The following is a 16,821-nucleotide window of genomic DNA, read 5'->3' as shown; positions in this document are numbered from 1 at the left end:
ATGACTGACTGAGGCAGAAGTATAAAGGCCCAGCCATTTTGTTTTGTTACAGGACAATCTGATGAACTGTGTGGTGGCAGGATAATGCCCCCATCTACAGATATCTACATCATAAACCCTGGGACCTTTGAATATGTTATGTTAAATGGCAAGGGGGAATTAAAGTAACATATAGAATTATGTTTGCTAATCAGCTGATCTGAAAATAGAGATTATCCTGGATTATCTGGGTGAGCTCAGTAGAATTATGGTGCTCCTTTAAAGTGAAAGGGAGGCAAAGGAAGGCATCAAGTCAGAGAGATTTGAAAATGCTATTCAGCTGGCTTTGAAGATAGAGGAAGAAGCCAAGAGTCAAGGAATGCAGACAATTTCTAGAAGATGGAAAAGGCAAGCAAATGAATTCTCCACTAGACCCTCCAGAAAGAACACAGTCTTGCTGAAAACATTGATTTTAGCTTAGTGAGGCTCATTTCTGATTTCTGGCCTTCAGGACTGTAAGAAATACATGTGGGTTGTTTTAATCCCCTAAGTTTGTGATAATTTGTTCCAACAGTAATAGGGAACGAATATAGGGCATTTTAGCTCCAGAGCTATTGTGACATGGGTCAAACAAGTGTGCTCTGAGGCCTGTGTCACAGCAGGACTTCTGTCCTATCCTGCTTCTTTCACCTCCTTCCCCGACATATTGAGCACCTAAGAGCATTCCCCAGGAGCACCCTACAAATGAAACTCTGTCTTAGAGTCTGTGTCCCTGGGAACCCAACCTAGGGCAGATTATAAAAGCCCATGATGACTTCTTAAGATTATAAATCTATAAGTAACAAACATATAAATATAAAGTTTATCATCATTATCCCTTTTCAGTATTTCTCAAAAAAATATGATGCCTAATATGAATAGCACTGGCCCAGGTGAGACAACATGAAGTAAATGTGAAGAAAATGGGCCCAACAGGTTGATATGAAGTTAGTTCCTGCTCTTTACTTCATGCATTACTCTAAACTTTGCAGATTTAATTTCCCTGTCTTGCCACCCCCATCCCATAAATAGGAAAGCTAAATACCTTTTACTAGATAGTATTAAGTAAGGTAAAATTATTTAAACATTTAAACCAGTATTTACTGATTTGCAATAATGGCTCAGTAGAAGTTAGTTGAACTTAACTCTATCTTACTGTTTTCTCTCAGAGAAATAAACTCATTTAATAATAAACAAAGAGTATCTTAGGATAAACAAAGTGGAGACTGGCAAATTACTATCGAATTATATGATTCTGCTCTCAAAATGTGTGCTTTAAGCTGAGAGCTCTGGAAGATTGGTGTGACCTGGGAAAGTGAAGAAAGGCTTCTTGAGGGATATGGGAACTTAGCTGAGCTCATAAAAACACTGGAGAGAGAGAGGAGCAGACAGTGGTGTCCTAACTCCAATTCCAGCACGTGGTCCTAGTTCCAGTAAACACAATTTGGAGGGGCAAACATCAGATAATCAAGTTTGCACGATGCTGTGATTGTTTTGTTTTAACTGGTAATGTATACAGTGTGTTTTGAAATGTATGACATAAATATGAAGTGTTGTTATAACCAAGAGGTATATGAGAAGAAGCAAAAAGGGGATAAGGACAACAATGTTTAGCTATATGCTAATCTCAAATCTGTATGAAAAACCTTTGAAAGTATGGTATAACCAGTACTGTTAGATTTATGGCCGTGAGTATTGTTCTCATTTCAAGCTCCTACTTTCCATTTATCATCTTTATATTCATGTGGCATCTCTATTTTCAATGTCTTACACATTTCTCCCTCTCCTAGTAATCTTTTCAGCTGAAATTTCACATGCTTCATATCAGCTCAGGAGCAAATTCTTTTCTGGAAGCTTGAACCTATCTGTTCAGCCATTTCTGAGTTACCCAACCATGAGCAAATGTTGTTTAGGAAATTTGTCAAGATCTACTTTTTTGTGTGTTCAGATTTAATTCAGGATGATTTAAATTCAAATCTCCAGAGCCATCAGGCACATATCCTCTCAGGAGAAAAAACATTCTTGGCTTTGAGATATAATTGGTTGAGGTTTACACTCCACTTTCTCTCTATATGGAGTGTGGTTATGAAGAGATCTACTCAAATCCTGGAAAATCCTTTGGGGCTCCAGACCTTCCACGCATGTTGTATTTTTAAAAATGCTTTTTTTCTTTCTTTTTTTTTCTCTCTACAAGCCATTAATGCTCTAGGAGGATTTGAGGGATAGCAACGCCTGTCTGGCTGTATTGACAGACAATAATAAAAGTTTTATTCTATGCAAAAAATTAGAAAAATATAGGTTTACAATATTTATTTATATTTAGGAACTTGGGCACTGGTCTTTCTATTATAGATGGGAAATATTTGTGTTGCTGGTAGCATCCATTAGGCAAGTATTGGGTATACTGACAAAGTTTATCCAAGATGACATCCTGTAAGTGTGCTAAAATACTGAAAACTTACAGAATGAAAAAGAACTAAAGCAGGAATGGGTGGATGGGGTGGAGAGAGAAGACAACAGGGCAGAGAAAACTTTATGACCTAGCACAAGGTCCCAAGACATATGAATGTGTTCCAATTACTGCATGACAAAACACCTCAAAATTTACTGGCGTAAAACAATAATGATCTTTTTATTATCATCACATTTTGGGGGGTTGGTTGGGCTCAGCTGGTCAGTTTTTGCTCAGGGTCTCTCATGCAATTAGTGTCTAGCACTAGCACTCTCTCAAGACTCACTCATTCACTCATCTAGCTCCTGGGCTGGGAAAGCTCAAACATCTCAGGCTCCTTGGGTATATCTTCTTGGCTTTGTGCCTCCTCTCCCCAGCACAGCAGGTTCAGGGTGGCCAAACTTCTTTCAAGGCAGTTCTGGACTTTAGGGATGTGTGTCCCAAGTGAGAGAGTCAGGTGGAATCTGCACTGACTTCTAACCTGGCCTCACAAGACAGTCACAAAGGCCCCATTCAGTTTCCAGGGGAGGCGACAGGTGCCAACTCTTAATGAGAGGTGCACCAAACAATCCTCCAGTGTGTTTTCCAACCACCACGGGACTTCATAGACCTCTGGCAGAAAGTCTGGGACAGAATAATGAGTCACTCACACAACCACGAGCTGGTTCATTGTGGGACCTTTTCTGCTGTGGTGGAAGGATACTCATGTTTAAGAGCTCCTTCGAAGTTAAGACAGCCTGCCTGGGCTTGCCTCTGCCGGGGCACTTACTGAGTCTGGAGCTTTAAACAAAAGTCAGTGCCTCCATTTTCTTACCTAGAAATTGGGGGTAATGAGAGTTAACATTTATTGAGCTCTTAGTAGGTGACATACCTTTGTCCCAAGTGCACTGTATACTTACTATCTTATTTTATAACCAAGATAACCATACCTCCCAAGTTATAATGTCAATAATAGGGCCATCCTTTGGGTCTGTTGTGCAGATCAAATGGGACCATCTATTATGTTCGCTCTTGATGTTATTAACGCTGTTGTGGCAAATTCTATTGGTGCCAGGTCAGGAGAGTGAACCGGTTCCAGAAATGGGCCAACCATGCACAATACCATACAGGAACATAGATTGTTCCCACTTGAAATGGAAGACCAGTCTGGGTGGAGGGGGTGGGGGGCGGGGCGGGGGGGTCAGATTTCTTGAGAAGACGAGCCAGTTCAAGTCGCACTATGGGTGCAGAACCCAGCGCATTTTGCAGAGTGGGAACAGGAGCACCGTTTAGAGTTTGCAAACGAGACTCTATTTTGTTCCTGAAAAAAGGAATTCACGACTGCAGGCTGTCGGAAGCGTTCTAAAGGGAGAACACTTGGCCCACTGCCCAAAGTGTTCCCAAGCGTCAGGAGCCCAAGTCGTGGCCGGATGCACGGAGCTGACACCTTTCCCGGGCGCCTCTTGTGTGTTCTGCCTTCCCTCGAGTCCCCGTTGCCACCCCTGTCTCCCTAACTCCCTGAACACACCTTCCTCTCCTCCCTCTCTCCTAAGGTGCCTACTCCCGCAATTGCAGAGCGCCCATCTTCTCAGCCCCGGCAAAACCCGGAGAGGCGGAATCCCTCCCCGGAGCGCCCCAGCGGCCACTGGGCATGCTCCGTTGTCAAGCAGGTTCGCAGCTGCGAGCAGCTTTGGAGCCTCACGGATTCCTCCAGCCGCCTCCTCCCGAGCAGGGAGCGGGCGCATGATGGCGGCGGCGGCCGGGAGCGCCAGCGGCGGCAGCAGCGGCGGTGCGGGCAGCAGCAGCAGCGACACGTCCAGCACCGGCGAGGAGGAGCGGATGCGGCGCCTCTTCCAGACGTGCGATGGCGACGGGGACGGATACATTAGCAGGTACTCGGGGAGGTACGAGAAAACGGCTGGGGCGAGACCCGCCCCTCCGTGCTGCCCTTGACCCCTCCTCTGCCCTCGCGCCCCAACTTCCAACAAGTAGCTTAGAAGCTCACGGGAAAAGTTGGCTGCGACTCTGAGAGCGCGTCGCCGGCTGGGTCACAGAGACGGAGAGGCCGTTTTACTAGCCTTGTGGAGCTGCCAGCTGATCCAACTTTTCCCAGCGCTGTCTTTGTCTGGGCATTGGGAAACATCTCTTTAGGATGCGAGCCCTCCCCTAGGTCTCCGAGCGCTCCTGCCAGTGGGAAATGGGTTCTGGCAGCTTGCCCCAGGTCAGGGGGGTGCTGCTGTGCAGCCTCGGGCTCCTGGGTGTCGAGATGCTGTGGCACTGGGCTGAGATCCGCCCGGCTGGTCGGTGGACAGCCCGAGGGGCGGACCAGGATGGGGATGCGCTCTAAGTGACAGAATTGGACATGAAAACAAGCTGTGGAGAACTTTCATGTGTCACGAAGTCTCCGTATTCCAAACTTCGGAGCCCAAGGAAGTAGTTTGTCTCCAGTACTGATTTAAACTTATTAGCCCGAGGGGAACGGAGCGCTCAGGCGCACAATGGAGAGTTAGAGGCGAGTCAGGAATACAGACCATACTTCCTACCCTGCCTCCGCGTCAACCAGGTGAGCCTCCAGAGGGGTTTCTGGGCTGCTCCGGGACACCACTCAGAACCCTCGCGGTGTTTGCTTCAGGATCCCCCTCCAGGGGCAGTGTTGCGGCCTCAAGACTCAGGGCTTGTCAAAATAATTACTTCTGCCCAGATTTTCATCACTTATCAGGCACTGATGGCGAAGAAGGCAATGGTAATGTTTCACGGCACGCTTCTATGAAAGGTTGAAAACGAGGCTCTGAAAACCTTAGTCGCCGAAATTTGAATTGCCTTAGAGGAGGTAGGCAGCCTAAGTTGTGTATTGCACCTATATGTTACATTTTTGTGTATTACATCTTTGTCTTGGTGATGCTAAAGATCTTTGAAAATTCTGGGTTGCCTCCTACTGATTGTCTTTGCTTACTTAAAGAAAAAACTGGGCAATTGCCGCCTCCACAAAAATTTTTTTAAAGATCTCTGAGACAGGTAATTTGACATGTAAGAATTTCACAATTAGAAAAACAATGATTTACTTTGAACTTTTGACTGAATTATAATCATTCTTAGCTGAATTTTATTACTTTTCTAAAGCTTCATTGGGAACATTAGCAAGATATCAGAAAACTTTAGGCAGTAATTCTGTTCTGAAATGAAAAAATATATGTAAGCCTAGTTGATCCCATATAGATTTTTATCTAGAAGTCTCTACCAGTTTTAGTTCTGGGGTAAAAATGTGTGTGTGTGTATGTGTGTGTGTGTGTGTGTGTGTGTGTGTGTGTGTATCTCCTATAGTTTAGATTTGTTAGGGTGGTGTTCCTCCTTGAAAGGCCTTTATCTCATTTTCAATAATAAAAACAATCTGCATTCTTCACATTAGAATACCAAAAAAAAATGTAATTCACATGGGCAAGAGTGCATATAGAAAACTAGTAGAATTCTCTCCTTCCTTTCCTTAATCTGGCCTATTAATATGTTGCTTTATCTGATCTAGACTTTCTGTGCAAATGGTTATAGTATTTTGAATGGTGGATGCATCTACCCTGAAGGATAATGAGTTCTGTGAGCATAATTTGAGGACTTTGTGTTGGAGAGTCAGGCATTGTGTGTAAGGTGTTGGTGACACAGGGGATTTAGAGTGGAAACCTACTGGAGCAAAAGTGGTGGCGGGGCGGGGGTGGGGGAACTGTATCATTCCTTGAACCACATCAGTTTAATATATCTGCTTCAAAGTTGAAAGGTTTATGCCATAATGGACCCTAAACTTTAACTGTGGGCAGAGTTGCTTTGGAAGTTGTGCTGTGACAGAATTCCCATGTAGGAGGATTTCAAGGATGCAGACTTACTGCAAGGGAACACCAAGGAACTTCTCTTCAAGTATGTTTACACAGCAAGCACAGTTTTGCCTGTAATATATGCTTTACCTGGAATATAGATAGTATGACTTGGGGAATGGGGTAAATGAAGAAAAGTGGCTTCTTTGTGCTACCCCTATTGAATGACTTTTAGTGACCACTCTAGAGTGGGTGATAAGGTGTGGGATGCTATGAATTTTCTCTTTTATTAAACCTGAGAGTTGCACTTTCCGCATTAAAACCTTAAACACCTTGAGTTCTTCAAGAGATGTTCATCTTTATGTTCATGGCACACAGCTGTCCCATTGGGATTTCAGTTGGGTGTGTACAATAGAAGCCTCACCACAGTCAAAGAGGGTTGACTTTCTTGGGATGGCCCTTCCACCATGGTGTCAATTCCCAGGTTTCTTTTCTCTTAATGCATTGCCAGTCTTCACATGAAGCATTCATCCTCATGGTTACCTCCAAGTCTTCAAATGATTGCTTTATTTCCAGCCTCATTGCCAAGTTCTGTGGAGAAAGGTATAAAAGGAAACTGAAATGAGTGTTGTCTATATCATTAAACAGAACTTTCTCAAATCCCTTAATTGACATCTTATTGGTCAAACTATAGCACCTTACCATGCCTTCTTGCAACAGAGTTCAAGGAAGCATGTAGTTCAGTTGGTCATATTACCTCCTAAACAACATTGGAGTTCTGTTACTAAGAGCAGGGACTGGATATTGGGCAAACAAATAACAACCAAAACATATATTGTAAATAACCCACATCTAGCTGGCTCTGGTCCTTTGTCTAGCCCTCATTCTCAAGCAGGAGTGGCCTAGAGATCCTATGATTGGAGAAAGGATAAGTGAAAGATAGACTGGGTGCAGGAGGGAAAATGTCAAGGTGCACCATCTCGGAAAGAGGCAAGTAAAAGTAGGGCTTTGAATATTCAATATTCTTTGGGCCCAATCTTCTCCATCAGACTGACAAAAAAGAAAACTGCTAACTGGAAATTCCTGGAAGAGCTGTTTCTGCTAAGGAACCCCCAGCCTGCCAGAGGGACCTAGAATCATCTTCATGGATATTTAAGCTGGAAGAGACAACTCCATCAGGTGAAGTCAAACTGCAGCTTGGATAGGGCAGGATTTGGGCTGCACAGTGGAACCGCAGCAGGCTCTTCTGTGCATTTCATTAGCTGTGAAGGGACTTAACATTTTATGGTATTGAATTTTTGGACCCTATTTATGATGTTATAAGACATGGTGGGGTTACTCTATTTGCTAAAATTAACTTCTCTCTGGTATTGTTAAAGCTTCGTCTCTTTACCCTTCAGTTTAAGAAACTATCTTGAATATTTTGACAAATACTTAAAACCAACACATGTTTATATCTATGTAGTTCTCAAGCCTTAGCTCAAACTTTGGTGTCTTTAGAGAGAGTTTCCCTGATGATTCTTTCAAAATGGGTTCACTCTACCCCACCATTATTCTCCATTAGAGTACCAGTGACTTTCTTCCAAGTACCCTTTACAACTTGTAAATGCATTTCTATTTACTACTTGTTTGCCTGTTAACTGTCTTCCTTCCACTAGATGTAGCCTTCATGAAGGCAGGACTGTGTCTGTTTTGTTAAAACACTATACTCAGGATCTAGCACGATATTTGCCAGTTAGCAATAAACCAGTCAATTCTGATGAATAAATAATCAAACTAAAGAGTGACTACATTCATGTATATTGAAAAATCTTTTAAGAATTTTCATTTCCAAGCATATTTGATGTTTATAAAATACTTTAAATGTGAGTGTACTTTTATTAACAAATGTTTATTTTAAAAATAGCTTCTTTCTGGTTATATAAAAGATATTTTTGTTGAAAATTTGGAAAACTACAGAAATATATAAAATGAAATAAAAATCACCCATTATCCCATAGCCAAGGAATATCATTTCTGTTTTCCTGGTGATGTATCTGCATGTTATTATTCCTCTAGTACATTAAAAATAATTAGACAAAAGAAAAGACATCCCATGTTCATGGAGCAGCAATAATCTCAGAAATCGATCTGCAAATTTACCTTGACCTTTCTCAGAATCGCAGCTGCCATTTTTTTTTGTGGCAGAAATTTGACAGTCTGATTCTAAAATTCATATGAAAATCGAAGGGACCCAAAAGCAGTCAAAATAATCTTGAAAATATTTGAAGAACAAAGCTGGAAGAGTCACATTCCTTTGTTTTAAAACTTACTAAAAAGCAACAGTAATCAAGACAGAGGAGCACTGGCAAAAAGACATATCGATCAGTGAGATAGAACTGAGAATCCAGAAACAAACCCATGTGTCTATGGTGAACTGATTCTCAATAGGAGTGCCAAGACAAGGGTGCCAAAATCAAGGGTGAAATGAGGAAAGAATAAACATTTTGCCCTGGCTGGCGTAGCTCAGTGGATTGAGCGTGGGCTGTGAACCAAAGCATCGCAGGTTCAATTCCCAGTCAGAGCACATTCCTGGGTTGCAGGCCAGGGCCCCCAGCAACCCCCCAGCAACTGCACATTGATATTTCTCTCTTTCTCTCTCCCTCTCTCTCTCTCTTTCTTCCTCCCCTCCCTCTCTAAAAATAAATAACTAAAATCTTTTAAAAGGATTTAATTAAAAAAAAGAATAAACATTTCAACAAATGATACTGGCACAACTGGATAGCCACATATAAAAGAATCAAGTTGGACACTCTCTTCATATACAGAAATGTGTATATTCCTCACATTCCTCATAAAAAAATTAACTCAAAGTGGATCAAACACTTAAATGTAAGTGTTAAAACTACTAAACTCTTAAAAGAAAACATAGGACAAAATCATTATCTCCTTGGATTTGGCAGTGGATTCTTATGTATGACACCAAAACAGGCTATAAACAAATGAACAAAAAGCGATAGATAAACTGGGCCTCATCAAAATTTATTAAACTTGTACTTCAAAAGATATCAAAACAGTGAAAGACAATGCAGAGAATGGGAGAAAGTATTTACAAATCATATATTTGATAAGGGACTTGTATCCAGGTTATATAACGAACTCTTACAAGTCAATAATAAAAAGATAAATAACTGTTTTTTTTTATATAACACAAGTGCAACTTTACTTTTCTTTCCTGTTGCCTTTTTTAAAATGTGCTCAGCAGGGGATTTACTCATGTGAACCTAAAACTTGCACAATTAAAAAAAAAGGAAATCTGAGGTCACTCAAAGTGATGATACTTATTTGGTAGCTCCACAGTCTGTGGGGCTGGGCTGCGGGGAAAACCCACCCAACCTCCTCTTTCTTGCTCATTCCCTTCTCCCACACTGATTAGCTGTGCCTTCTGGTCTCTGGGCTCAGTAGCATAAATGAAATGAATATGCAGAGTCTTCACCTGACAGAAATTGTTGCAGAATGCTTTGCCCTTTCTGGGACTGGCTGCTAACAGATGCCAGGTCTTCTCTCATAAACACTTTCATGTGGCTAAGCATTGCCCCCCTGCTGGGTTTCTTCTGCTGCAACTAGAAAGTGACGCAATTTAAAAGCAGACAAAGATCTGAATAGACTTTTCTTCAAAGAAGATATATAGATAGCCAATAAACACATGAAAAGAGCTTAACATATTATCGATTAGGTAACTACAAATCAAAACTACAATTAAACACCATTTTATACCCACTAAGATAGCTGTAATCCAAAAGTTGGATAATTACAAGTGTTGACAAGGGTGTGGAAAAATCAGAACCCTCGTACTTTCCCATAGAAATGTAAAATGGTGCAGTCTCTTTAGAAAATAGCCTAGCGGTTCCTCATAAACGTAAACATAAAATTACCATATGATACAGCAATTCTACTCCTAGGTTTATGAAGTCTGTCCAGAAAAAGTCCATCCATTGTTAATACAATAACATCGATGTAACCTGGCAGCCAAGGAGAGTGGACTAGAATGCACATGTGTGAACAATGACAGCTTCACTGAACTAGTCAGTGGGGCAGTGGATGCTGCTAAGTGAGCAATTGTACTGCATAGCCATCACATTCAAAATGACAGTAGAGCGATGAATCCACATCAAATTTTGTGTTAAGCTTGAACATTCCTCTGCAGAAATTATTGGTATGATTCAGAAGGCTTTCAAGGATGATACAGCACAAATAAAAATGTGGCACAAACACTTCAAAAATGATTGAGAATCTGTTGAAAGTGACCCATGTTCTGGAAGTCCTGCAACAAGCAGAGCACCTGAGAATGTTGAACGTGTACAGAGTGCAATCAACAAAGATCGGCGGCTGACAGTGTGAGAACTAGAAGCCAATCTGTGGATTCCAAAAACTATGGTGTCCAAGATTTTAATGCAAGATCTTGGTGCATGAAACATATAGTGACAAAACTCATTTTGTGGCTTCTGCAACCAGAGCAGAAGGAACATCATGCTGTATTTACTAATGACTTGATTCAAACTGCTACCAATGAACCAGATTTCCTCAAGAAAGTCATAACCAGAGATGAATCCTGGGTCTACGGCTATGGTACTGGAAACGAAGGCCCAGTCATCCCAAGGGAAGTTGCCTGGTCCTCCACATCCAGAGGCATGGCAAAGTTGCAGCAAGATCAAGACCATGTTAACTGTTTTTTGACTGGGAAGATGTTGTCCATCATGAGTATGCTCCTGCAGGCCAAACAATTAGCAAGAAGTACTATTTCAATATTCTTCATTGGTTGAGAGAGGCAATACAATGAAAATGGCTGCAGCTATGGGCAACTGGTGATTGGCAGCCTAATCAAGACAATGCATCTGTTCATGCATCACATCTTACGCAGGGTTTTTTTGGCAAAACATCAAATCATCCAGGTGACTCTGCCTCCCTATAGCCCAGATTTGGTGCCCTGTGACTTCTTGATTTCTCTAAAACTAAAATCACCTTTGAAAGGGAAGAGAGTGCAGACCATCGATGAGATTCAGAAAAATATGACAAGGCAGCTGATGGCAATTCCAACAAAGGATTTTGCATCCTCTCTTCATACAGACTATGCATGGAATAGCCAGGCGACTTTTAAAGAGTAGGTCAGATGGTTATTTCTTTGCAGCATAGTGGAAAGAGCACTGGATCTGAATTAGGAAAGTTAGGTTCACTCCAGGTTCTGCCTTTAAGTAACTCTGTGACTTCATACTACTCCCTGCCTCTGCCTTAGTTTCCTTACCCATCAAGTGGAGTGATGAAATGTTCATCTGTGCTTTCTTACGCTTGGAGTTTGTTGAAATTATTGAAGCTGTATGTTTAAAGTTTTTACCAAATTTAGAAAATTTTCAGCTATTATTTCTGTAAACATACTATCTGTTCCTTCTTTCTTCTTTCATTTTGAGATTCCAATTTACAAGTATTAGTGTGTTTGATATTTGCCCACCCCTTACTGAGGCTCTGTTAATTTTTTTCTCAACTTTTTTCTCTCTGTGTTTCATTTTGGATAGTTTCTGTTGTTATAACTTCAAATTTACTGATCTTTTCTTCTACAGTGTCAAGCTGCTATTAATCCCAATCATATTTCACATATTATATTTTTCACTTCTAGAAGTTCCGCTTGAATATATGACACATATTTATAATAACTATTTTAACTTCCTTATCTGCTAAATCCATTATTTCTGTCATTTCCTGGTTTGTTTCTGTTTTATTGATTTTTCTCCTGGTTATGGGACATGTTTCTGCTTCTTTGTATGCATGGTAATTTTTTATTGGATGCCAGACATTTTAACTTGTTGGATGTTGGCTTTTGTTGTATTCCTTTACTCTGTTCTAGCGTGCGGCTGAGTTTGGATCTTCTGCAACCTTGACTTTAAGCTTTGTGCGTCAGGATCAGAGAATTTTTAATGTAAGGTTAAAATCTTTCTGCAGACCTTTCTCTGAGGCATTTCTTCCTCTTGCCTCTACACCACAAGTTCTATCTACCTTGACTTCCCTGAACTTTGTTCTCTCTCTCCTCAACTCAGTGAGATCATTGAAGCTCTTTGGACTCCTGTTCTACAGCCTATAAACTGACTTCAGGCAGTAAGTTGGTGGGATTGTAGGCTTAGCTTACTAGTTTCGCTTTTATTCAACTCATGCTGTCCATTATCTACTGTCTGGAAATCATTGTTTCATGTATTTTGTCTGGTTTTCTTGTTTTGGGTAGTAAGGTAAATTCAGTCTCTGTGATTCCAAAATGATCTGAAATGGAATCCTGATTTCTCTTTTTACTGAGTGTCCCAAAGTGAGCATGCCTTTCATAAGCACTCTTTGTATTAAGTTTATGTAGAAATAATTTTATAATAACATTTACTGAAATATCTCCAGCAACTTACTGTTTTTAAGCTACTACCTACAGTCTCAGCCCATATGTCTTTTCTTTTAATAGCTAACATTATTGATTACTCACAGTGTGCTAGGGTCTGTGCTAAGCAAGTACTTTATATGAGGGAGAACACCCCGAAAAATGGAATTATCTTCTGGAGGGCAGGTCCCTTGTATTACAGACTTCCCCCGCTACGTGAGTGTTCTAGGAACCCATCTGTATCAGTGCACCAGCTCTCGTTGTGAGAGGCTGCATTTGGCTTCAGTGACTTTTTTTTGGAGACTCATCACATTTGCCCATTTTATGATGGGGGATTTATGAACACAGCTGCCCATACCACTCTGAGTGTTCAGCAGTTTTTGTCCCCCACCCTCCCTATTCACCTGATCTCACACCAGGCAACTCTTTTTTGTTGACTCCCTGGATGAAAAAAGTCCTCAAAGGGAACGTTTTGCTGATATGGAAGAGGCGAAATAAAAAAAAAGGCAAAAACACTAAAAGCATCAAAGCATCAAAACTGATGACTTCAAAAACGGTTTTGAGTGGTAGAAAAAACATCTTGATAGGTGTATTGCATCAAATGGAGAGTACTTTGAAGATGACTAAAGTTTAAACATGTAAGAATAAATACACAATTTTTTATAAATGAATTCCAGTTTTTTTGAGGTCCCCCTGAGTTACTACAATTTAGCCCCTCTGAAAAAGGAATTATTGTTACAAACAATTTAAAGATGAGAAAAACAGGTTTGGAGATATTATTTGCTCAAGATTCCACAGTCAGTAAGACCTGAGCTTCAACTCATGTCTCTGGTTCTCAAATGAGGGTCTTGCCCACTAAATTGATGCTGCTTTCCACATGTATTTCTTTAAGTTAATTTTTAGCAGCTTTATTGAGATGTAACTCACATAATATATAATTTTCCCATTTAAAATGTACAATTCAATGGTTTTTATTATATTCAGAGTTGTGCAACCATCATCATAATTTCAGAATATTTTCATTACATTGAAAAGAACTATTGTACCCTTTAGCAGTCATCTCCCATTCCCCCCTGATATTCTCAGCCCTAGACAACTACTAATCTGTTTTCTGTCTCTGCCTATTGTGCACATTTCAGGTAAATGGAATCATATATATCATATGACCTTTTATAACTTGTGTTTTGGTGGCATATCCACAAAGAGTTTGCCTAACCCAAGGTCACAGAGATTTACTCCTATGTTTTCTTCTTAGAGTTTTATAGTTCTTGTTCTTACATTTGGCTCTATGATCCATTTTTTAGTTAAATTTTTGTGAATGGTGTGAAGAAGGGATCCAAGTTTATTCTTTTGCATGTGGTATCTAGTTGTCCCAGCAACACTGTTGAAAAGATTATTGTTTCCCATTTTCTTGACACCCTTCTCAAAACTCAATTGACCATAAATGTAAGTGTTTATTTCTGGACTCTCAATTTTTTTTCCATGGATATTACACCTATTCTTATACCAGTACCACACAGTATTGATGACTATTGCCTTATTGTTAAGTTTTAAAATCAGGAAGTGTGAATCTTCCAACTTTTTTCTCTTTTTTAAAGATTGTTTGGCTATTCTTAGTACTTTGACCTGCCAAACAAACTTTGGGATAATGTTATCAATTTTTTCAAAACAGGCAACTGAAATTTTGGGTATAGATTCTATTTAATCTATAGATTAGTTTTTTCATGTGTATTTTTACTGTGTTTTTTAGAGTATTTTTTCCCCTCCAGCCCATATCTTTATTTTACAGTCCTTTTACTTTGAGTCAGCATATTGGTGAACATCTAAAGTTATAATGGTGTATTACTACTTACTATAGTAGTAAGTTTACAATTAGTTAGTCCTACATTATCTTACATGATCTTTGCAACAAAAATTAATATCTTTTTTTTAAGACAAGAAGCCAAGAAGATAACCCCTAAAGGAAAGAATGAATCTGTTGTCCTTACTTGAGGATCTTTTCCACCATACATGCTCCCAAGCTAACACAGGAAAACATTTTTCATAGCCTTAAAGTTCTTTACTATTTAATTTACCCAAGGTCCACAGTGAAGATGAATTTTGATTTTATAACTGGCTTGTTAACAGCAATGGGAATGGCATTTAAATTATTAGTACAGAAGGTGAGGTATTTGCATTCTAAATGAAGTCTCAGCTGGGGAAACTCTCTTGTTGTTCAGTAAATTGAAAATCTCTTTAAGTGTTAGTCCCAGAATAGAAACCATATGGCAAGAAAGGGCATTTCCTTTGAGAACAGTTAATTGTCAGCTTCTCATTGTCATTTCAAAATGTCAGTTTAAATATGTAAATGAGTAATTTCTAAATTCGTGACATTGATTATTGAAGACTGTAACTGATGGGAGAAAAAGTTGGGTAAGCAGAAGGACTCTCAGAACCATTGTTCAAACATTTAGATCTCTGTTACAATGCAGTGAAAATGTAAATGGAACAAATTTCTAAGTCGACCAATATGCATTAATGTGTTTGTCTTATATGACAGTTGTTAGCTGAGTTTAAGTGTAGCCCTCAGTTGAATATTTAGTAGTGAAACTGTTATCTGGAAAATTTGAGGTAGATGAACTCTGTGTGTGTGTGTGTGTGTGTGTGTGTGTGTGTGTGTATTTTAACATTCATATCAGTGATGTAGGAGATACTTGAAAACACATCTTAAACTTGATGTTGGTATTAATTGGGCATCTATTCAACATTATGTCAAGTGGCATTGGTTAAGACACCTATTGTCTATTGTTTAAAAGTTCAGCATGTACAAATTTATGGTACAGATGGAGGAAGTAAGAACCCAGATGGGGTGACGAAGGGCATTTTTGTAAAAATGTGGCTACCTTTCCTTTAAATGTCAGAAATTTTAACTTATTTACTAAAATTCAGAACTTCTGTTCTGGCCAGCATGGCCCAGTTGGTTGGAGCATCATCCCATAAAGCAAAAAGGTTGCTGGCTCAATTCCTAGTCAGGGCATGTGCCTGGGTTGTAAGTTTGGTACCCGGTGGGGGAGGGGGGCAAATGAGAGGCAGCCAATTGATGTTTCTCTCACAGCAATGTTTTTCTCCCTCTCTATTTCCATCCCTTCCCCTGTCTCTAACATCAATAAGTATGTCCTCCGGTGAGGATTTAAAAAAATAATAAAAATAAATAAAATTGAGAACTTCTTTCTGAGAAATAACAAACTTAACAGAATATTCTACATTAGAGGTTAATGTTTTTAGGCAAAGATTTTACTTTGATACTTTTATGTACTATAGAGTCTTAACCTGAGTGTATTTCACAATAAACAAGATGAAAATCACTGAGAATATTATTGGGAAAATATTTACTCTTCTAAAAATGTATTGAAAGTTTTGTATTTGTTATAAGCAAAGGATTAAATCAATGCTGCTCATCTCCCTCTCCCTTCTTGATTTTTCTAAATTCCTTCATCTCTAATCAGAATTATTCTCCTAGTGTCCTAGCCTGTCACCATGCCTACTCTGGGCCATACTACGTGGATACCAAAGTCATTTTTCTCTAACACAAAACTGAGCAAGCAGCTCTTCTTAAAATCCTTCAACAGTTGTCTGTGTTTTACAGATAAGTTCAGACTGCTGCTGGGGCATGTAATTTAGGGCCCTTGCCCATTGGCACAAACATGACCCCTCTCCAGCCTTATCTCTCCCCTGTCCCCCTCTAGCACACCCTGCTGTGCTATCAGTGCCTTGCAACACGCAGCTCCTTCTGTAAGTGCCCTCCTCTCTCCCTTGTCTTCCTGGTGAGCACCTTCTTGTTTTTCTAGATTTAGTTCTCATACAGCTTTTTCCCTGGGGAGAATTTCCTGATGTCTCAGTACCTTACACTCAGAGTCCACTACTGCTCACATTTGGTATTCTCACTGTTCCCATTTCCTTTCTCTCCATACTCAGGCACACTCTGCTTTTTGGGGTTTTTTTTGCCTTTATAAGCCCCAGTGTCCAAATTGTAGGTAATAGAAACTGACTAAATATTAATCAAATAAATAAACTAGTTCGTTATGTAATGGTCATTTCAAATACTTTAAAAGTTTTAGAAAAAAGATTTATTGGATTTGGTCCAACTTAGAAGAAGCTGAGGAATTTATATTTGAAGGTACATATCATGTAACATTTTACCTCAT

The 16,821-nt window shown here is 39.9% G+C and overlaps 1 protein-coding gene across 3 annotated transcripts in view; it reads left to right on the top strand.

The window, feature by feature from the left end:
- Positions 1-3,872: 3,872 nt before the first annotated feature.
- Positions 3,873-16,821, top strand: part of MCC (MCC regulator of WNT signaling pathway) — a 394,500-nt gene continuing 381,551 nt past the window's right edge. For 2 of the 3 annotated variants that reach the window (XM_045837875.1, XM_045837873.1), the window contains exon 1: positions 3,873-4,353. In XM_045837875.1, coding sequence (XP_045693831.1) covers positions 4,193-4,353 — 161 coding nt within the window. In that variant the 5' untranslated portion in view covers positions 3,873-4,192. The remainder of the gene's footprint in view (positions 4,354-16,821) is intronic. The other variant, XM_045837874.1, reaches the window with a different exon arrangement.

The sequence above is a fragment of the Phyllostomus hastatus genome, unplaced genomic scaffold (genome assembly GCF_019186645.2).
Source record: "Phyllostomus hastatus isolate PE091 unplaced genomic scaffold, TTU_PhHast_1.1 phas_contig_254, whole genome shotgun sequence".
NCBI classification, from domain to species: domain Eukaryota; kingdom Metazoa; phylum Chordata; class Mammalia; order Chiroptera; family Phyllostomidae; genus Phyllostomus; species Phyllostomus hastatus.
This window is presented reverse-complemented; position numbering and strand designations above follow the sequence as displayed.